Raw genomic sequence first — 24,141 nt, forward strand, 5'->3', positions numbered from 1 at the left:
ATACAGGACAGTGAAAAATTAATAATAGCCCTGAAATGATCTAATTTCAGAATTGGCCTTATTTGTGGCATTTCTTATGTTTCAAATTATAATACCCATTCTATAAATATTGTTATTATTCCATATTAGTTATATATTAGTATATGTACCTGTAGTCATGCAGATGTGTTTCTAAATTCAAGGACCACTGCAGGTAGAAATGTAAACTGGTACAGAAACTATGGAAAACAGTACCATACTTCCTCAAAAAATTAAGAATATATTTTGTTGTTTAGATTCACACTGAAATAGAGGACAGGCTGACAGTGACCAGAAGGGAGAGAAGAGGGAATTTGAGGGGAGAATGGGAAGGGTTTACAGGAACAAATATAAAGGACACATGAACAAAAACTAGGGGAGTAGAAATGGGAGCCAGGTGGGGAGGGATGGGTGGGTGGGCTGGAATGGGAATAAAAGGCAGAAAACTGTATTTGAACAATGACTAAAATAAAATTAAAAAAGAAAATTAAGAAAAATAAAAAAATTAAGAATATAGTTACCATATGACCCAGCAACCTTTCTTTTGGGTACCTACGCAATAAACTTGAAAACATTTATTTGCAGTTATATGTACCTCTACGTTCATTGCATTATTCATGATGGGCAAGACAAGGAGATGATCAAAGTGTCCCTCAATAGAGAACTGGATAAAGAAGATGTGGTACATATATACTACTGGAATATTAGTCATAAGGAAAGATGAAATACTGCCACTTGTGACACAATGGATAGACCTTGAGAATATCATGCTAAGTGAAATAACTCAGTCAAAAAAAAAGCTAAGAACCATACGATTTCACTCATATGTGGGATATAAAACTGAAAGTAACAAATGAACCAATATGAAAAACAAACAAAAATTCATAGACACAGACAACAGTATGGTGGTTACTAGATGGAAGGGGCTAAAGGGATAGTAAAGGGTAAAGTGGGTTAAATATATGGTGGTGGAAGATGATTTGAATTTGGGTAGTGGGCACACAAAACAATATACACATGATGTATCATAGAAATGTATACTTGGAACCTATATGATCAAATTAAACAATGTTACCCCAATAAATTTAATGTAAAAAAATGAAAAGCAATTGCCAGAAAATTGCTACTATAGGTGTAGTGAATATAATTTTCCATCACATTATAAAGTGTTTTTTTTTTTAATAAAAAAGAAAGCAAATAAATAGTGCTTTGGAGATATAGTTTGTCTTGTAGTGCTATTGTGGTCCTTGAATCACAAAAGCAGCATACTAGATTAAAGAAATATGCTGAGGATTTGACTGACAATACCCGACCAGCAGAGACAACCACTAAACAAAAATATTTTGAGGTTTATAGACACACATTTTTCCCCTTCAAAGGATACTAACTGGTTTATCTGGATTGTAATAAACTTGGGAAACGTATATGCTTTTGAGTCCTTACTGAAAGTCCTCAGAGTTATAGAGAAATGTATTTACTAAAGTGCAATTTCAAATATATGATATATGGCACACTTTTTGTATCTAAAAGGGAAAATGTACTTCTCCACATATATAATGCCATCTTCAAAAAAAGGTTTCCTAATCCTCACTTTTCAACTTCTTACTAGAGTAGACAATACTCACTAACAAACAAAGCTGATTAGCTCAATCAAATTACACTTTTAGAGACATTTTTGCCCCCCCCTCCTGTTCCTCCGTGGTTCCAAGTCCTGCCCATTCTAGTCCAATGATGCCCCTGCTTCCTACCACACAGGCTGCTTAGAATAATATTGAGATCTGTGAGATGCCACCTTACTGCTCCAACCTTATAGTCAACCGCTTTTTCATTTGACCTAACACATTCTGCCACTGGCCTTGCTCATATTATTTGCTCTCTGGAAAGCATGTCCTTCTCATGCCAGTAAAAATACTCTTCTCAAGCTTCATCCTTTTGGCTTCTTCCAGAAACCTTCCCTTATCTACCCATTCTAAAGTACTTTCTTTTTTATCTAAACTGCAGTACATTATCTTTTGTGTAGCATTTTTCATAGTCATCCTTGTTTTCTAAAATATCTGTATGTGTATCTTTTCTTGACTCCTAGATTTTAAACATCCCCAAGCAAGAAATGTCTCACAATCATTTTAACATCACCAAAAGCCCCATAGTATGGTTCCTTTGCAACCAACATACACTCCAGTGTCTATGGAATGTAAGAAAGAACAGACTATATCACCAGACAAATGAAAGCTTCAATAACCTAGCAGCGTTAAAAATAAAATAAGTCTAAAGCAGGACATTAAAACACACTATCCTGTCAAACGTAAGCTAATAGAAACTGTCTTCCTGTTTTTCTTATATAAAAACAGGAAAAATGAAATTAATTTTAATGAATTATTAAATCGTACCACTTATATTTAAGCAATGAATAGTCTCAACAGAGTTGCAAATCAATTACCTTTGCTTGCACTTTCTATATGTTCCAGTTCTTCAGGAAATTTCAGGATATCCCGGTGTTTTTCCTCACAAATTTCAGCAATGAAATGCAAGAGGGTTGTTTTTTGATCTGCTGATTTTGTATCTCTGATCTGGAATGAAATACAAAAATTTTAGTATTTTTAGTAACATAAATATAGATTTTTTTCTGAAATAGAATGAATAAACTCAATTTATCACTAGTAATTTTTTAAAAGTTCAGAGTAGGTTCCAGTGGGGTCTAGTAACAATGCTGTAGATTTAAAAATGAGTTCCATATTTTAAAAATGAATTCCGTATTTTGGATGCCCAAAATAAGTGGAAAATTAAACTTGAATCTATATTTTTAAAAATGTTTAAATTATTATGGCAAAATAAATGATTTTTTGCAGTATTTACTTTTTATCTTCCATTTCTTGTTTTTTTTTTTTATTTTAATCATTGTTCAAGTATAGTTTTCTGTCCTTTACTCCCATCCCAGCCCACCCACCCATCCCACCCCACCTCCCTCCAGTTTCCACCCCCCTAGTTTTTGTCCACATTTCAAACAAACAACCTAACTCTACATCTACAAGAACTTGAGGAACAACAACAAAGACAGCCCAGAGCAAGTAGAAGGAAGGAAATAACCAAGATCAGAGCAGAATTAAATGACATAGAAACTAAAAAGCACAATTCTAAGGATCAATGAATCCAGGAGCTGGTTCTTTGAAAAGATAAACAAAATCAACAAGCCTTTAAGCAGGCTCATCAAGAAAAAAAAAGAGAAGACCCAAATAAGTACAAAATAAACGATTCTTATCACAAGAAAATAACTTTCATTTATATATTGATAAAAGCAGTCCAAATTAACCTATACTTGTTATCAGCATTCTACTTTATCCTTTATCACATAAATATATTCTTGAAAGCCAGATTCATTTGTGAGGTTATACTTATTTCTAGCTATCATTTATGCAAATTAATGTAAAAGAGTAAACATGTTTTACCCTCCTTTGCTTGCATTGGCCATCAAAAAGGAGTAACTGACACCTTCTTATGTGGTTTTATAAATGCAATCTGAGCACACAATCATGATGATGTGTAAAGTTTATTTGCCTGCTTACACACGATTTCCTTTGCAGACATGGTAGAAAAGGGATGCTTTCGTTAGAAGGGTAAAAATCTTTGAAGTGTAGGACACAAATATGTCTATGATGTGAATCTAAGTATTTTCCTTAATATAACTCTCATACTAAACAAAGCTGCAAATGAAATAAAAAATTTACTGAAGAACAAAGGATAAATATGGCATAAACTATCAAGTTTTCTCTCCTATTCAATATTTTAATTCTATAATCCTAAAATGATGGGTTTGTCTACTGATGTTCATACTGATTGGGGATTTTTAGCTTTAAGGAGTATTCTGTTTCGAATAAATGAGTATTCTTCACAAACAGGTTTCTGACAAGGCTGTGGAGGATATTTAGGTAATTACAGAATAATTTAATTTTACTATTTTTGTGACTCAGACAAAAAAAATACAGTCAGTCAATCAGGCCCATACTGAATCTGTTTTGTGCTACAGCTTTTTAACAATTGTTTACAGACCAATGACATAAACAACTTAAAAGAAACATTAGTCACCAGGCTCAAGAAACAGCCACAGGAGGCATGATATTGAAAGTTCAAGTGGTCACAATCACTTCTCTTAGAATTTCTGGCATTACCTTTTCCCACATAAGTAAAATATTTAAAACTCAGCATTATCATACTGATCCAGTAAACACTTTAAAATACTACAAGGTTGAAATGACACAATTCAAGGACATACTGTAAGAACAAAAAACAACAAAAACTTCCAAGGCAATTTGTCTTAAGTAAGGCTTGTAGTTGCAGAGGAATCAATGGGAGGCTCACTTTCCTAAAGAGAAGTCTTTACCTGCGATTATGGGTATATGGTGTTATGTGTTCACAAAGTCGTTTTCAGAGTATGCTGGATATTCCAAAAAACACGAAAACTGACACTGACTTTTTAATACAAATTATCTGAACTCCTAAATGCTGAAATCTAAAAAAAATCAGATGATTAGGGAAAACAAAAGTTACATCTTCTGAAGGGAAAGGAAATCAATGTATATGTTATGAACTTTCTGATGACAAATATACAGACAACAAAAAACAAAAATCCACCTAATTTTTTAGGACATCAAACTGTACAAATATAATTTTCTAAATGCACATGACCAAACACTAGAAAATAAAACACAAAAATGAAAACATAGCATGGTGCTTATATGTCAATTTTATAGGTGATCTAAAACTTCAGCTGTTGACATACATACTTACAAGTGCTTAATTTTCAGTACTTTTTAAGTGATAACTATTCATTCATAATATGTCTGTTAATTTAATTTCTGTTAAGAGTTTTAGTAGCATCAATGGCTACATTTTAAGAAGATAAATATAGCACAGCATTTCAGTTAAATAAATATCTTGGTATCTTTGTCAAAATTAGAAAGAGTTGTAGAAAGAGTAAACATGTATTTTTGAAATGCAATATCCCCTTCAAAGCATGGGCAAATATGGCCAAGTGCCTGTCTTATCAATCTAAGAAATACCTTATTTGGTACAGGAGACAAACTGATAAATCTGTATTGCAATATTTTTTTTAAATAACTCCATACAGAGTCCAATTTAGGGTTTCAAACTGGAAGAGAATCATCACAAATATGTAGTCTTGTTTATTTTTCTCTATGTATATGACCCTTAGACCAATCATTTTAAAATAAAATTTTAATATTAAAATAGAAGGGGAAATAATTATTGCTTATGAGAATATATCTACTTTGTATTGGCATATGTTCAGTCTCTCTTACCACAAATGCACCATTCACACATTTGCCATCGTCTCTCTCAGGACCTATGGTGTTGCTCAATGTCAACACAAAAGGCAAGAAAGAACATTCACCTTCAGCAATTCTAATGGCTAATGGCATTTATTTAATAATTTGCTATTCCAACTGTACTAGCTAGCTATATACATCTCTTGTGGTAGTATAAAAGTAACTTAATCTGAGTTTGTGTCAAATTAATTCTAGAGTATTTTGGGTTAGTTTATTAAGAAACACAATTGTTTTCCATTTGATATCTGGTTAACTAGAAATAATGTTAATTTTACACTAACATCAAATATTGCAATAATAGTTTCCCAGACTGCTTAAGTCTCAGTGGTGACTATACACATTTGAAGGTTTGCTGCAGCGAGGAGCCAAGTGCCTGTTTGCATCCATGCCTCTGCTTCCCTCTCTCCCTCTCACTAATCACTGCCTTTAGAAGATGCAAAAGAATGAAGAAACCGGTCACCCTACAGTTCGCTGTTTTGTATATATTTCTATACAATGAAAACACAAACAGCAGTTTCAGAAATTGGAAATCTCTGAAAAAATTTAAAACATTTTATATTTTAACAAGCTGAGCTATCAACAAATGATAACAATAAAACTAAGAAATAATTCACTACAATCACTGATAAAGTGCCATCAGTTAATAAACCATGTAGCAATTTTAATTATACTCAACTGACCAATGAATGTTAACCATAAAGATTAATAATTGAATTTATACTAATTGTATCTACCTAATCTCTAATAACTTCCTGATATGGTACACGAATACAAAATAGCTTTAACAGAACAAGATTTTTTTCTGCAGCAAATTCTGATAACTTTTCTTCTAGTAAATATGAGTGCTATATTATATTATGGAAGATAATGTTTAGAGTTGACATATTCAAATACATTTCCAAAACCTTCATTAGGCTGACAGCAAAAATATCTAAACTAACTGCCATGTAAAATTTTTTTTTCATTTCAAATATTCTCATTCAGGTGTGAAAATGTGCAGACTTTAGCCTGTCTTTGAAATCAAGCAGTTTGAGCATAGAGAAGCCAGCATAGCACCAGAGAGCCTGAGAAAACAACACTTTAATCATCTACTTCAGTCACACTCCGTCTTTCTGTGAAGGGCCGCTTCTGTAGTTAATTTTCCGTTCTGCCTATATGTAAGCTCATTTCTTCTTCCTCTGTCCTCAGTGGGAACCAAAAATAACTGGCCACTATCTTGTGTATAACCCCCTCTCACAGAGTAAATTTCCCTTCTCATGTGTCCTGTTCTCTAAACCAGTGACTTTCAACCTTTTTCATCTCAGGGCACACATAAACTAATTACTAAAATTCTGTACCCCATACACACACACACTATATGTATGCCTGCATACATACATATAGTACATTTATATATAATATGTAGTACATATTTTGGGGGGTGATCAGACAAAAAATCAGGTATAATTTTGATTCATTCACATTGGATGGCTATTCTTGTGTTGGCCATTGTCATTTTTTAATTTGACAATCTAAGGGAAAAGAGATCAGTGCCTTGACTAAACAGTCAGGTATTGAAAATTGCTGCTCTAAATCCAATAATTTCACTGAATTTAACCTCTCCACAACGATGTTAGTTATCAAATGTTTAATTTTTTCAGGATGAAATCAAACATTTAATTTTTCTAATTAACTAATTTAATTATAAATTAATTTATAATGAAAAATTAATTATAATTTATATATTATGGAATATATATGAATGGAACATTTTATATTATATATCCATATATTTAAGCATGGATTATAGAATATATATGTGACAGGAATAATTAGAATCCATTTAGAGTTTCCATTGCAAAGGCTCCTATCATCTGCTCAAATACTATATAAGGTTCTTGGCTTAAAAGGCCCTTTGTGAGCTGGCCTTTGCCTACCTTTCTAACCTGTCCCTGCTGTATAGCCTTCTCTTTAGCCTGACAATAGAAAAGAAAAATATACAAGGAACCAACAGTGAAGGGAAGGAAACCAGCACTCAAATAAACAATTTAGAAAAAAATGGAAGAAATAAACATTAAATCAGAACAGAATGAAGAAACAAGAATGCAAAAAAAAAATTTTAAGAGAGGCTTAGGAACCTGTGGGACACCTTTTAACATTCCAACATATGAATCATTGGGGTACCAGAAGGAGAAGAGGAAGACAAAGAAATTGAAAAGTTATTTGAAAAAATTATGAAAGAAAACTTCCCCAATCTGGTGAAGGAAATAGACATACAAGTCCAGGAAGCCCAGAGAGTCTCAAACAAGTTGGACCCAAAGAGGACCACACCAAGACACATCATAATGGAATTACCCAAGATTAAAGATAAGGAGAGAATCTTAAAAGCAGCAAGAGAAAACGACAGAGAAACCTACAAAGGAGTGCCCATAAGATTATCAGATGATTTCTCAAAAGAAACCTTGCAGGCAAGAAGGGGCTGAAAACAAGTATTTGAAGTCATGAAAGGCAAGGACCTACATCCAAGACTACTTTACCCTGTCCAGGAAAGCTATCATTTAAGATGGAAGGGCACAAACAAACAAGCAAAATATAACCAAAGACACTGAAATTGGGAACAGGTTGACAGTAACCAGATGGGAGGGAATTTCAGGGGAAAAGGGTGAAGGGTTTGCAGGAACCATTATAAAGGACACATGGACAATAATGGGGGGGTGGAAACAGGAGGGAGGTGGGAAAGGCTGAGGGGCTGGGCTGGGGGAGAAAGGCAGAAAACTGTACTTGAACAATTAAAATAAAAAGATGGAGGGGCAGATAAAGTGCTTCCCATATAAGGTCAAGTTAAAGCAGTTCATCATCACCAAGCCCTTATTATATGAAATATTAAGGGACTTATCTAAGAAAAAGAAGATGATCAAAACTATAAACAGTAAAATAACACCAACCCCACAACTGCAAACAACTGAACCTAAAACCAAAACAAAATCAAAACATACATACTAATAAGCAAACAACGAGAAAAGGAGCAGAATCGCAGAAACAGAGATCATGTGGAGGTTTATCTATAGTGAGGGGGAGGGAGGAGAATGGGGGAAAAGGGAATAAGAAGCATAATTGGTAGGTAGAAAATAGACAGGGGGAGGTTAAGAATAGTATAGGAAATGGAAAAGCCAAAGAACTTATATGTATGACCCATGGACACAAACTAAGGGGATGATTGCTAGAGGGAATTGGGGGTACCAGGTAGAGGGGGGAAAAGGGGAGATAAAAATGGGACAACTGTAATAGCATAATTAATAAAATATAGTTAAAAATTCAACGGTTCTCTATAACTTAGATCACAAAATTCAAATTTCTAATCAAAATAGATATCAGCACAGATTTTGGATTCAGACAGAAGAAGGTTTGACCCTTCATTCTTTCATCCCCTAGTTGTATGACCTTGGGCAAGTTACTTAACACTCTATGTCTCAGCTTTTCCAGCCATAAAATGGGTATCAAATAATACTTGTGCTTACAGACTTGTACAATTGAATAAGGTAATATATTACCATGACCATATCATTATCCATATAAGAAATGATGGGAGCCAGTTGTAGAGCCATGTACACAAAGAGGGGGTGTGGAGCCATCTCCACACAGAATTAGTCATAAGCATAACCTTAAAGTCCCTCTGTGCTTTGGCCACCTGTTACAATCATGATCATATCCCTACCTCTAGCTAGTATCCTTTACTTAACCCCCTTCAGCCATGTTAGCCTCCTAGCTGCTGCTCCTTATATTCACCAGGCATGTGTCTTACTCAGAGCCTTTATGAGGGCTTTTTCTCTGCATGGAAGGTTTTGCTTTTACGGAGCTGCATCTTTCACTTCTGTCAACATCTATTCTTAAAAGTCACTTTTTCATCATGGCCTTTTCTAGACTATCTAAAATTGTAATACATGCTCCTAATGCCTCTTACTTCCTCCCTCTTTCATTTTTCTTCATAGCAATTATCTCAAATACATTATATACTCTATTTACTTATTTATTGAATAGCTCCTTCCACTAGAATATCAGCCACACAAGTACAGAACTTTTTTGTCTTCTTTTCCACTTCTATACCCAGAATTCAGAAAAATGGCCTACACATGATCAGCACTTAATACCCTAATATATATTTGTTGAATACACAAATGGGTGAAAATTTCTATCAATTTTCTTACATTCTTCGTAAACTTATATGCCCTTCTTCTTTCATCAGGTGGTAGTATGCTAACTCCTCCTTTAAGGGGGAGTGGACCAACACTTGTTACCCATCTATCCTGTGCCTAACCTTAAAGTTAGGCACAGGATAGATGGGTAGTGCCTGGGCCAGGCACTTTGATAAGGCACTTTATATGCATCACTTTTTAAAAATTATAATTCTCAAATTTTTCAATATGTTAGTTATTAGTATGCCCATTTTATAGATAAGGGACTAGATATAGAGTACTTTAGTTGCTTGACCTAGGGCACACAGTTAGTCAGAGGTGGTGCCAGAATACAGCATAGTAACTTATGTATGCTACATGTATAATAGGTACTGGACTGAATTAAGTGTCATGGTTGACAGAGAAGGTGTGTGAAGAGGGGCAGATGTGGGGGTGGGGTTTAGAGAATGGTGCTGATGAGCCTTTCTCATGATCCTTGAACAGAATTAATAAATTCAGTTTTTGTTTTCCCATAGTGGTTCTATGTACTTGCTACAGCATTTGTCCCACAGCCAGTCTCACCTACCAGATTGTTAACTCATTAAAAATAAGAACTGTATCAATTCTGTTCAGTAAATGTTCATTGAATGAATAAATGTATGAGAGATGACAATGGTAATTAGGACCAACCTGATGATTAGAGAAACCTTTGGTGACCTTCAAGCACAATTTCAATACAGTGCCAGGGTCCAAAATAAAAAAGAATGACTAGGAAGAAAGAGGAGTTAATGTGTAAGTTAATTTATTAAAAATAGTGACTGTGGATAATAACTAGGCAATAATTTTAGAGGGGGCTGCAGAGCCAAGAGCTGGAAAATGGTAAGGCTAGTGACAAAAATTACTGTAACTCTTTGCCCCAAATAAGTTCAGCATCATTTGGCCTCAGGGGTTGAAACAATGGAAGGACTAAGAATTAAAAATCGTAAGAAAGGAGAATGTTTGGGCAATGACCACCTCACTAATTCTCACAACATGGTCCCTGAACCCACAGTATTGGCATCTTCTAAGAACTTGGGAGAAATGCAAATTTGGGGATCAAATACCAAATCACTAAATCTGAAACTTGAGGGTGGTGTCTATCAACCTGTGTTTTAACATACTGGAAAAATAATTCTGGTATCACCTTCAGGTTATTCTGATGCATGCTAAATTTTGAGAACCACTAGACTTCCTTGAAGGAAATGTTCAGGCAAGAGATGCTTGGGAATTGCCCACAGCTCACCTGTGCCTTCTCACAATTACTTTTGCATGTAACAAGTCGAAGTGTCAACATAATTTCAAAGCTTAGTGTCAATGTCACACTAGAAAGGAACTGTCTAGCAATCTGTGGCATCTAAAGGACAGAATCACTGTGAATGTTCTCAATTAATTTGCATAAAATGAGACTGATTTGTATAATTTACTACATACTTATCTAAGAGTAGATGGCCCAAACAATATGCTCCATGCTTCAAAGATTCTAGTACACTGCCCCTCATCCTTTTCCTAAACTGTATTGAAAATATACTTACATGACACTGCAGTATGTCTTGTCTACTCTGTATGACCAGAGTGATGGAGTAGATAACCCAGCAGATCATTCAGCCTTTTCAACTCAAGCAATAGACTTACTTCTATTTGGCAAATCTGAATTTTTACTTAAATATTTACTCAATATTTTTATTTTTAATTGTATTTTTCCATTGTTATTTAGTGCCCTTCTACAGTCCCCTCCACAATCTCTACACTGTTATCCATGTCCACGAATCATTTTTCCTTTTTGCTTGATCCTTCCATCCCTTAACTTGTCCCCCCATACAGCTGCCAACTTGTTCTATGAGTCTGTCTCTATTTTGCTTGCTAGTTGAGTTTGTTCACTAGATTTGACATATAAGTGAAATCATATGGTATTTGCCTTTCTGTGATTGGCCTATTTCACTTGGCATGATCCATCCATGCTAAGACCCATCCATGCCATCACAAAGGGATATTTTCTTCTTTTTTGCTCAAAAATTTTGAATGAGAATACCAAATTTTAGTTCCAGACATCAGGTTGCAATTCTTTCCATAAAAATCTTGTACTGAAAATATATTTCACCACTTCTAATTTCAGGGCTAATGTGTACTGGATTTAAGGAGAAAAACACCTCAACACATACATCATACACAGTTTATTCATATGCAGAGATCAGAATACAGTGGGTGAATGAATGTAAAAAAAAAGTGGCAGGAAGAGGAAGCATACTCCCTGTGCATGACACAGGCACACTGTATTTGATACTTGGCAACCCCATTTGGGGTTGCAGGCCAAGAGTGAGAATATGTTCATGGATTACTTACCATTACATTATACAGGAACAAAGCCATGGAATTTATATTCATACAAATCACACCCACCTTGCAGAGTGGCACAGAGAATTATCAGCATGAATAAAAGAGCACACAAGCAGCCAGTGGCAGGAAGATGTTCTCTCCCAGAAAGAAGCAAGAATGTGCAGGAGGAACACCAGGTTTCCTTGCACAAATTGCTGTAGAACGAGTATTTTTCAGACATGAACCCAATGTTCATATAAAAGGCATAAGAAATGAGGTAGTAAAGCAGTGTGGATATTACTAAGGAAAAAGTTTCAGGATACATTTAAGCAGGTCTGTCTTTAAAATGTATGAAAATTATAATGCAAGATAGAAGACCTTCTATACAGATTACATCTAAAGGAAGGCCTTCATCCACCAACCCCCCCCTTTCCCCTTGGTCTTTATACAAATGGCCATATCAAACTCAGCAAACTTATCAACAGATCCTGTATTCAGGATAAACTGGAATGGCCTAATTCCTCTGTGTCAAGGAGAGTGTTGTAACAGACAGCAAGGCCATGCAATATATATTTGTACTGGATTGTCCTTGGCAAGAAAAGAGAGAGTAAAATGCAGTGAAGGCATCTAGTTGAGTCATTGGGATAAGCCCATCTAAACTACCAATATGATCAGATAATTCAATTTCATTTCTTTTCAGTAAAAATTTCCCTAATCATGGCTTCTTTTATCCCTATTATATTTGTATATTCATGGAACAGTTAATATTTTAGCAATCATGAATGCTCCAGTGCATATATCAAAACAACCACCACTGTTTGCCAGTCTTGATATAGCACATGAATTCTAATGTTAGTCTCCTTTATTTAAACAAAATGAAGTTCTGTGTTCTCTGCCAAGGGTTGTTTACAAATTATTGCTTTTCTCAACACCACCACACATTGCAATAACAATGCAGAAGAGCATGCATTTTTTAAACATTTTATCTATTTATTTTTAGAGAGAAGGGAAGGGAGGGAGAAAGAGAGGGAAAGAATCAGCAATGTGAGAGAGAAACATAGATTGTTTGCCTCCCACACGCCCCCAACTAGGGACCTGGCCCGCAACCCAGGCAGGCATGTGCCTTGACTGGGAATTGAATTGGTGACCCTTTGCTTTGCAGGCTGGTGCTCAATCCACTGAGCCACACCAGCCAGGACATAGCATGTATTTTTAAGGATTGCAACTTCCATACAGACGTTAGCTCTGTTGCTATCACCAGCTAGGTTTAATATACATGCTCTCCTGGTTTTATTTCTAAATCTGTCATCAAGAATGATTTTCTGGGCTCTACATGACCAAGGGCTGACAATAACTCAGCCAAAACTAATTGACAGTAGAAAGACATCCTAATTCTTTATGTAGGCTCCATCTTCCCCGTTTTACAATCTTGATGTTGGTATTATAATGATATTTCCAACAAAAAAGAACAGATATCAGTTGTGTAAAAGTCAAACAATTTAAGATTTTTACACTTGTTAGGTTAATTTATGACAGCAATCTGTGAAAGAACAGCATAAACTTGAAACCATGACAACATTAAGTAGCACAAGTATTCATCTCAACTGTCAACCTTTAGGCCCAGCAGGCAGGCCATTTGTGATGTTAGTTTCCCAAAGACAATTGTGCTTCCTGCTCTTCCTGCTCCACCTCTCAACATTTTCCCTTCTAGTTTCACTTATTCAAGGACAATGCCCTGCATGTATGTATTAGCCTGAATTAGCCAAGACCAGTGGCAGATCAAACAACCATTTGTACTTATTTTAGGAAAGGCCAGACATAATTAATGAATTATGTCTATACTTTAAAAGGAAAAGCTGGACTGGGACTTTAAAGTCATCTTAGCTAATCAACCTGCCTATGGTAGGTGTACCAAATAAAAATTTCTCTAAAGAATAGGTTTAACAAAAAACAAATTATTTTAAATTGGTATAGAAATAGTTTGCAAGCATGAATATTTCTACAGTATTAAGTGGTTTCTTCTCAGAAATGGTTTAAGCAATTAACAGAAACTTTTTTATTCTCATGAGTATTTTACTTAACACAACTGTTTCAAATGTATAAGGTTTGAAACTGGGTGAAACAGTTTTTGAGTTTTTATTCCTGTATATATAGCTTTAAAGATTATCACCACCACCAAAAGTGTGTATAAAACTGATTTTGCTATGTATATATACTGTAAATAAATCATATTTCATGGTTAATCATTAGTGGTATTAGCTATTGAAGAACTCTAAAAGTCTAACACATGCAAAATTTGGTAAAGCATAATTAGAATTTAGCATTGAGGAGCAGCAGCTAGTCAGAGGTGAGTTACATAACTATGCTGCTGTTTGTATCTATATCTATTCACTCATTTCGACCACTATGTTCTATGAACATATGAACATAATTAATTTGTCATATTCTCCTCTTGAACATTTCCATTATATGGTTTTCATTGGGGGTCATTATTACTGATATTATTACAAATAATGCTAATGTGGACATTCTTTTATTATAATAAAATATACGTAAGATAAAATATACCATTTTAACCATTCAAAGGGCACAGTTAACTAGCTTAAGTACATTCACACTGTTGTACAACCATAATCATTGCACATCTCAAGAACTTTTTCATCATCCCATACTGAAACTGTACACATTAAACAATAACTCTCTATCCCCTCCCCCCACACACACCCCACCCCCAGGCCCTGGAAAGCACTACTCTACTTTCATTCTTTATCAATTTGACTATTATAGGTAACTCATATAAGTGGGATCATACACTATTTGTCCTTCTATGTCTGGTTTATTTCACTTAGCATAATGTCTTCAACATTAATAAGTGATTTACAAATATTTTCACCCATTCTGTAGGTTGCCTGTTTACTCTGTTGATAGAATACTTTAATGCTGTTGTCATTCTTATACATGTCTCCAAAGTCTTTATGTAAAATAGTTTATCTGGAGAATGTATGAGGAGTGGTATTTCTGGGTATTATATATTCAGCATTTCTAGATAGAAGCAAATTGTCTTTCAAAATAGACGTACCAAGTTACATTCTCACCAGCAGTTCCCTTTGACACATATTCTTACTCATACCTGATATTATGACATTTGTAAAATTTTGCCAATCTCATGGCTATGAAATTATATCTCATTATGGTTTAATTTAATTTAATTGTAGGCCTCAATGTAAAGTGGCACACTTTGGAAAACAGTACCTTTTAAAATTGAACCTATACTTTCCATATGACCCAACAGTCTCACTCCTAGGTATTTATCCAAAATAAATGAAATTCATATCTTATGCATGAATATTAATACTAGCATTATTTGTAACAGCCAAAAAATATAGATAGAAAGAAAAACAATAGTCCATCAACTGATGAATGGAAACAATGAGATATATCCATAAATGGAATATTATACAGCAATAAAAACAAGCTACTGATAAATACCATATTATGCTAAGTGGACATCAAACCAAACACCAATTAACACAAAAAATAGCATTACTGGATGATTCTGTTCATATGAAATTCTATTTTAAAAAAGGTGAAACTATGCTAACAGAAAGCAAGTGGGGACTGAGTGAAAAGGCTCATGAGGAAATTATACAGGATGATGTAACTATTCCCTATCTTGATTGTACTGAAGGCCACACAACCTATACAAATAATGAAATTCATCAAACTTTATCCCCAAAAATGAGTAATTTGATTTTCAGTTATACTTTAGTAAAGTCACTTCTAAAAATTACAGATTAATTAATCTTTGTGTTTTGAAATGAAAGTATCTCATTATAATTACATAAATATAACTCATGGATGTATAAGTTAACTTGATCAGGTTTCTTATATCTTTTTACACTGAGGAATGGTGTTTTATCTTATTAATTTATAATTCATACTGTTTACTTCCAGAGAGTGTTGGAACTGGTGATTATAAGAGTACTTTGGAGCCCTGGCTGGCATAGCTCAGTGGATTGAGCGCGGGCTGCGAACCAAAGTGTCGCAGGTTCGATTCCCAGTCTGGGCACATGCCTGGGTTGCAGGCCATGGCCCCCAGCAACCGCACATTGATGTTTCTCTCTCTCTTTCTCCCTCCCTTCCCTCTCTAAAAAATAAATAAATAAAATATTTTAAAAAAATTTAAAAAAGAGTACTTTGGAGTATAAAGGTAGTGGATAATTTTTTTACCATCAAAAGTAAAAATAGAGATTTCGAGCTAGACAAAGGAAATCAGAAAGTAGACAGAAAAATGCCAACTGGCTTTCAGGCAAAACAAAACAAAAACAAACAAACAAAAACATTTACTTTCCACATAACATAAACTTAAAACTATGACCTTAGATAACATTGGTCTTAAAATGGCTCCTGAACTCTGTGGTTTGCCTTAAAAATATGCATACCAGTTATTACATTATTTATTTCTATAAGAGCAAATGTTCTAAATTTGCTCTTATAAATGCCTTATAAATAATTTTTTACTAAGTAACTTAAAAGAAATTACAGGTTAATTTCAAATCTCTCTTGGCTGTGAACACATTTTACTTCTGAAATAATGACAACACAACAAAGTCCTAAGGAGAGGCTTTCAGAAGGTGATGACTCCCTGGCCTTTCTTGTCAACTTCATGACGCCCGAGATTTGGAAACACAGAGGGATTTGAATGTACCAGACTCTGACTGATGAAAACTCCTTGGCATTTTGCTTACACATCTCTCTCCAAATGCTTTTTCACTTTCCTCAGAACAGGTTTCCAAATAAAAGATTCTGTTTTAAGATAAGTATCTAGCTATTTTCTTGAACTTTAAAACTGAATTCCTTTCTCTAAACAGTCAGCCTCAGAATAGTTTATATTTCCTTGTAGCAAGTTGCTTTGCTCCTAGAATGATACCTCATACAAAGCATTATACAATGACTTTCTTCATTCTTATTTATCTGTAAAATAACATGATATTGCATTACTAAAGGAAAAAAAAAATATATATATATCCCAATCAGTGAACCAGGAAAAGACCAACATATAGTAGTCACACAGTAGTAGCATTATCTTACTGTTTTTGAATAGGTATTGATTAATTTTATGCAAAATTTAAAAATAATAACATTTAATTATAGTAGAAATACGTAGGAACTTAGAGAAGTAGTTTTCAAAGATACTTTATTGTAGCATAAAAAGGGAAGAGAGTATTCTGAGAATACTGATAGTATAAAAAAGCATTTAAGAAAGAAAAAAGGGGCAAGGCTTTGTGTTTGCCCCCCTGACATGAGTCAGAAAAAGAAAAACCTAGGCAATTGTTTTGGGGAAGGGTACATGTGAACAGGCCTCGTATTGTGCTTTTCCTCTCTAAAGAAGTGGGACAGCTTTACAGTATGGACTGTTATAGATCACAGTATGTTATTATCTTACAGTTAACCAGTATTTATATAGCAACATAAATTAGGTTTTCAGTATGCTACTATATAAAAGCCATCCCCGCACTCCCACACCAACCTCTGCCTCACTTCCACTGTTTACCTCCCTGACTCCCGCTTTTGAATTACAACATTCTGTATCTGGCAACCAGCTCATAAGGCCCTCACACACTGGAGATGCATGTTTTATTCCTCTTTATATCTGCAAAATATCTAGCACAGGGTTACACAAAAAGTAACTGCTCAACAAATGTGGCCAACTTGCTGCCCAATTACTAGCTAAAAAGTATTTATATGTACACTTGCCCCTCGAACAACATTGGTTTGAACTGTGTGGGTCCACTTAGATGAAGAGTTGTTTAATACAGTTGGCCTTAACTGCAGTTTTCATGGTTTTGATATGTAGTATTCGATAATACAGTTTTTGCTGTGTGATTGGTAGGATCCATGGATGTGGGGGGCTGACTTTAGAGACAAAAGGTATATGTGAATTTCCTACTGTTCAAGTATCTGTACCACCAACCACCATATTGTTGAAGAGTCAAGTGTACATAAATAGATCTTATATTCCCTAAGATTATCACAGAGACACTTGATGTTCAGTTTTATTTGAGTATTAACTGCTTCTTTATAAATTCCCTTTCATAGTTATGAGCTTTTAAGTTGTGCCAGGCCTTCATTATTAGTATGGCTTCCTTTGATAGGAAAACCAGTTTGCAAGATGATCAGTCACATTCAGTCATACTAACCTCGTTTTTTGAACAACAGTCTCATACAGGGTCAAAATCCTCTTCAAAAAGGTATTTCATAAAGTAAAAAGGTATTTGTTGCGGGCTGGGAACCAAAGTGTCCCAGGTTCGATTCCCAGCCAGGGTACATTCCTGGGTTGCAGGCCAGAACCCCCAGCAACCGCACATTGATGTTTCTCTCTCTCTCTCTCTCCCTCCCTTCCCTCTCTAAAAATAAATAAATAAAATCTTTAAAAAAATAGCATTAAAAAAAAAAGGTATTTGTTTTCAAACTTACTAATTATATTCACTAAATGCTGTTCAGGTTGTCAACTTTCCCCCACTGTGAGAATTACAAAAATCAGTCATAACTTTAAACTCAGAAAATGACTAAGCCAGTTGGGTTCATTTAAATCCTTTAGAGAAACATTCTTTGTGGTAAACAAAGGAAGATATACAGCTAGTCCCATTAATCAACTCTTTTTTGTTTTTGGTCTGCTTCAGTGCTGAAATTGTTTATTGTCAACCCCGATATATGGGGAACTCATCAAAAGTGTGGGTTTTTTTTTTTGTAAACTAGAGAATTATTCATCTCTCCTAGCCATACTACCTAACAGAACAGTTAATTCTATCCATTGTTTATTCACAATGACATCAACAAGTATAGTTATGGCACAGTATTAAGCTGTGTTTTTTTATATCAGTATAAGAATATTTTTTAAATGGAAGAAAATACAGATGTATTCATCCTTTGTGTTTCCTTGAAATGCATCTGTATTTAATGATCCATAAAACTATCACTCACTACAGTTTTATGTACAAATATATATTGCTGAATTTTTAATAATTATTAAAGTCAGAAGGAATATAATTTAGCAACTGACTTTGTTTTTTAAATGCTTTTTACAAGTTTGTCAATTTATGTATAAGAAAAAATATATAATTCAATTGTTTCTCTCTGATCATCCAATTCTGAAAATCATTCCTGATTACATCTGTTTCATTTTCTTTCTCTCTTAATTTCTCTCTCATTCTCTGTGTCTCTTTACACACACATACAAATACACTTTTTGACTTGATCTAGCTTTCAATTCTTTTTTCCTTGATATTTTCCTTACGTAAAGGTTTCAAAAACTGGAATGTCTTCCATATTAAAAAGCCCATGGTTTTGCATAGGGGAGGACAATAAATAGGCATAGCTAGTACACAAGGCAAATATGTATGTGTATGTGTGTGTGTGTGTGTATTCATATTACCCACCACAACAAGGAAGCACATGTAACTGTAACTCAGAGTTAATACCAGGGATAACAGCACAGGCTTCATTCAAAGTATTAAAAATCACAGTTAAGGGCATGGGGTTTGTGTGTGTGTCTCTTTAGAAGACAGAACATTTTCAAATATATAGGTAAAACAGAAAAAATGTTGAGAGAAAAAAAGAAAACAATGTCTCCAAAGCAGTCAGTATTAACAAGGAATGTTCATCAAGTCTGCATCACACAAATTACATTTACAAACTACTGTTCTCCAGAGAATTTAATAAACTGAAAATGGAGGGGTTATAATGAAGTTTTCATACAACCTATATGTTGTAAATGTGATAATATCTAAACAGATATAATCAAATTCTGAGAAAACAAACAAGTGCTACATTTAACAAATTAGCTGAGTAATTTGCACCAATAAATGTAAATTAACGTATATTTCAACTTAGAGAAAAATCTTTAAATAAACTCATGGAACAGCTGTAGTTTTAGAGGCAAGTAGGACACTAAAGGTGTGAGTTTGTTTCCTTTGACTAGGACTCAAGTTTTCAACAAAAGAAATTCTTTTAGATATACTCTTCATAACGATGCTAATTTGAAGAAGGAGTTCTACAAAACTGATTAATTCCTATGCTCAACACAAGTTTGCTTTTTCTCCATTCTCAATTCCATAGTGTAGGCTCCAGAGAACAAGAAAGATATAATGCATCTCCACATTAACATAAATCTAGAAAATGGTGTGATCACTTGGAAAAACTGAGGGAACCATTTTAGAAGAAAAAAACACACACTACCATCATTAAGTTTTCTTTCTACTTGAGGAGTCAATGTCTATGTGCAGACCACTGCAGTACAGAGACAGAAACAAGTGCCCTCCCTCTTGGTAATAAAAAAAGAGCTGATTTTGTAACTGAAGGACAAAACACATGGTAGTCTGTTCACAGGATAACAACATCAAGAAGCCATGATCATAAGTTTCCAACCTTTGGAGGGCTGCACTTTTAAAGAAGGCAAAAACTCAGGAGAAGCCTCTGTTTTGTTCAGGTATTAAGTGGCATGAAGGGCACTGAAGGTGAGAATTTTGGATTAGATTTCCAAGATGGTATCTAAGCATCTTGATTACTGCAGAAATGAGATTACTGAAGCAATCTTTTGGTACTAACATGTGCCCAATGCACAAGTCCACATGCATAAACTAAAAATATATGCTGTAGGATATATAATAAGACATGGGAATTTAAAGATCTTATGGATAATTATTTCTTTAAAAATTAATTTAGTGTTCTATAAATTTAAAAACTTCCAGACTTATTGACTCAAGTAATATTAATGCTTGCTGTTTGAAAATTACACATTTTGGTATACTGATTTACATGAAGAGTTCCAGGGAGCAATAACCCCATGACACAATAATAGAGACTGAATCTAAAATGTCACCACTGGCATAGTGCCACAGTGGTGCAACATTTGTCTTTAAATTCAAGAAACTATTCAGTGATTCTCAACAATGAGAGCCCATTAAACACAAAAAAAGTAAAACACAATGGTCATAAATAAAGTTCAACTAACAACAAAGCTGAACAGAGATAACCATTTAAAATTAAGAACAATATCCTATCCTCATGTCATTCTATGATGCTTAGTTATCGAAGAGGTTCAAAAATGGTGAATGCTCTTGCTTCAGTGTAATACAATGAGGCACAGACAAACTCTTAACCTGAAAGGTTTGTGTCCACTGGTCACGAATTATGAACAAATGTTACTGTGTATCACTATATGATACGATGCCATTGTAAATGCCAAGTACCATGAATGAGCTCCTGTGAATTTTGCTATAGAATGGGGCCTTATATAACTGATTACAACCAGTGAATCAGAGAGACTACCTACTGAAAACTCCCCTGCAAACAGCCCCACGGGAAGGAAAGTTTAAAAGACATATAAGGAGAAAAAAAAGAAAGTTTGGAAAGAAGAGCTAACATTCCATCCAACACATACTTGATAGTCTAATCTTAACTTACATGGAATTTTTCCAAAACAAACTATATCCCACAAAGCAATGTTCTTCTCAGCAAATTATCAAACACATCTCCCCCAAATTCAAATAATGCTAAACACTGGTAGAAAAAAGAACATATTTTGGTGAACCAAAAGAGACAATCTAATTCTAAAAATAGCTTGAGTCACTGAAATATTTTGAGTCCCAGGAAAATCTGAATTCCAGCTCTGCCTCTGACACTGAGTGATCCTGGGTTAGCCGTCTCTGGAGAGCAGATCCTCATTTGTAAAATACTGAGAACAGCAATCAACCTTGTCTACACAAAATGTATAGGACTTGGGAACCTACACACACAAAGCAACTGATAGCTCTATAATTATTCAGATTATCAGGTGATTTATTTATTATTTAATAATAATTAATAATTAATAATATTTATTATTAAAATATATAGGCTCTACTGCCTGGATACATTAAAATCTTTTCAGGGAAGAGAAACTTTGCATCAATATGCCTACATTTACTTACAATTCAATTTGAATTTTAAAAAGAGAGAGATTCCTCATTTCATAGGTTACCAGTCAGAAAAATCCATATGTAATTTTTCCCATTGTCTGAATACTACAAATGCCAGAGCTTGTTCTTTAACGCTTCCTGGAAATGAGCTACTACAACCAAACCTTCCATTATACTGAAATGAGAGGCATTTTGCTGCAAGGATTTTGGACATAGAAAACCTAGATTTAAGCCTGAATTTAAACATTTACTAGCTTTTTAGTCTTGAAAAATCACATACTTCATTGGGCTTTAGTTTTCTAATTTGTCAAATGGGGTTAATGATAATTAACCTCCCTGAACTGCAAGGAAAGCACTTTATAAACTGTAAAAACACACCAACCAAAGGTGTGGACTACTGACCAGTATTTACTGACTTTTCCTAGGGTGACTTTTAGTATATCCTATAGTGGTTATTTTCTAAAATGTCTTTGGTTTTCAATGAATAGTTCTATATTTGTTTTTCAAACAATATTTGAGGGTAAGTTGCTGGTTCATATTTTTAGCAAATAATACATGCTTATGTTTTTACAAATAAACCATAGCAACATTTTATGATTACATATTCAATAGGCTTGCCGTTAAAAAAATACTCATATCTGAGAAGTACTAAATTTTATCACTTAAAAATTAACACTTATTATAAATATTCACAACAAATCCTTTAATTAATCAAGCTCCTTGGCTTTCATTCAATGGTAATTTATTGAAGACTTCAAATACCACTGACACAGGGAGATATAATGTAGAATAAAATAAACATCCAAACTTCATGAATTCAGAGTCTTGGAAGAGAAAAATAAATAAAATAATAATAGTAAAGTGTGGACAGTTCTATTGGGTTGCTTGAAAAGTTCATTTGGGTTTTTTTTGTAAGATGGCTCTAGTACGGGTTAGTTGTCTTTAAAGTCATTTGAAACAATTTTGTTAGATTGCATTGTTCAGCTGTCTTATCAGCGTGCATTTAAAAAACTTATCAAAATTGGTGATTTTTTGTGTAACCATTTTAATATTGAAGATGGAAGAAAATACACAACATTTTTGGCATTTTATGCTTTATTTTTTCAAGAAAGGTCAAACACACACAAAAAAATTTGTGCAGTTTATGGAGAAGGTGCTGTGACTGATCAAATGTGTCAAAAGCAGTTTGTGAAGTTTCATGCTGGAGATTTCTCGCTGGATGATACTCCATGGTCAGGTAGACCAGTTGAAGTTGACAGCCATCAAATCAAGACATTAATTGAGAACAATCAACATTATACCACACAGGAGATAGCCATAATATTCAAAATATCCAAATCAATAATGCTTGGTGAAAAATGAAAAATGTGTCTTTTATTTTACGGAAAGAAAAATACAGACTTTTCAGCTAACCCAATATAATAATTCTCCTCACGATGTGCACTGGGAAGCAAAGAAGAGCAAAAGGGCAAAACTAGATGAAGAAGAGTAACAAAGGACATTATAAAAATGCAAAAGGCAAGCTGTTTTAGTTACATGTTTAAGAGAAAAGGAAATGGAGTGTAATTAGGAGGCCAGGGTCCTAGTTCTAGGTTTATAACTAAAGTGACCAACTGTCCTGGTTTGCTTGGGACTGTCTCAATTTTTGCACTAAAAGTTCCACCACACAGAAAGCCCTCAATCTTGGGATAGCCAGGACAATTATAAGGTTAAATAAGGTTATCATATGATATATTTCACTTCTGTACCAAAGCACATCATACAACTGTATTATAATTTGTTATGTCTCTCTGTCTAACTAGGATGACCAGAAGTCATAGCAAAGGTGAAGAAAATATTAACTCAAGGCAAAAAAAAATGGATTTTGGCCTCCATAAGTTATCTAATGGGCTGTGAATGATTTTCATTCATTCATATATATACATACACACACACACACACACACACACACACATATATGTGGCAAGATATCCACACTAGTATGTAAAGAACTCTTTTGACACCCTGCCTACCAATGCTTTCATTTGTTTCCAATACACACTCAACATTCCAGGCAGTGTGGTTTTCTCATTTATCCTCAAACATATGATTATTCCTGGTTGTGTTCTATCATTAAAAATAACTATAAGCATTCATTTAATATTATAAGTTTTTCTTTTTAATTATTTCTTTTTAGAGAAGGACTGAAATATCAATGCGAGGGAGAAACACCTATTGGTTGCTTCTCATACATTCCCCAACACAGGACCGAACCCACAACCCAGGCATGTACCATGACTAGGGATCAAGCCAGCAATCTTTCGCATTGCAGGATGATGTCCA

At 34.3% G+C, this 24,141-nt stretch overlaps 1 protein-coding gene and 1 long non-coding RNA gene across 5 annotated transcripts in view; one reads left to right on the plus strand and one right to left on the minus strand.

Moving 5' to 3' along the window:
* Positions 1 to 24,141, minus strand: part of DIAPH2 (diaphanous related formin 2) — a 914,500-nt gene that overhangs the window by 466,425 nt on the left and 423,934 nt on the right. For all 4 annotated transcript variants that reach the window (XM_028522433.2, XM_036016530.1, XM_028522432.2 and 1 more), the window contains one exon: positions 2,456 to 2,585. In XM_028522433.2, coding sequence (XP_028378234.1) covers positions 2,456 to 2,585 — 130 coding nt within the window. The remainder of the gene's footprint in view (positions 1 to 2,455; positions 2,586 to 24,141) is intronic.
* LOC118498446 lies at positions 17,428 to 18,587 on the plus strand. Its single transcript, XR_004900935.1, has 2 exons — positions 17,428 to 18,131; positions 18,318 to 18,587. It is a non-coding gene; the product is annotated as an uncharacterized LOC118498446 (long non-coding RNA).

Source organism: Phyllostomus discolor, chromosome X (genome assembly GCF_004126475.2).
Source record: "Phyllostomus discolor isolate MPI-MPIP mPhyDis1 chromosome X, mPhyDis1.pri.v3, whole genome shotgun sequence".
Classification (NCBI taxonomy): Eukaryota; Metazoa; Chordata; class Mammalia; order Chiroptera; family Phyllostomidae; genus Phyllostomus; species Phyllostomus discolor.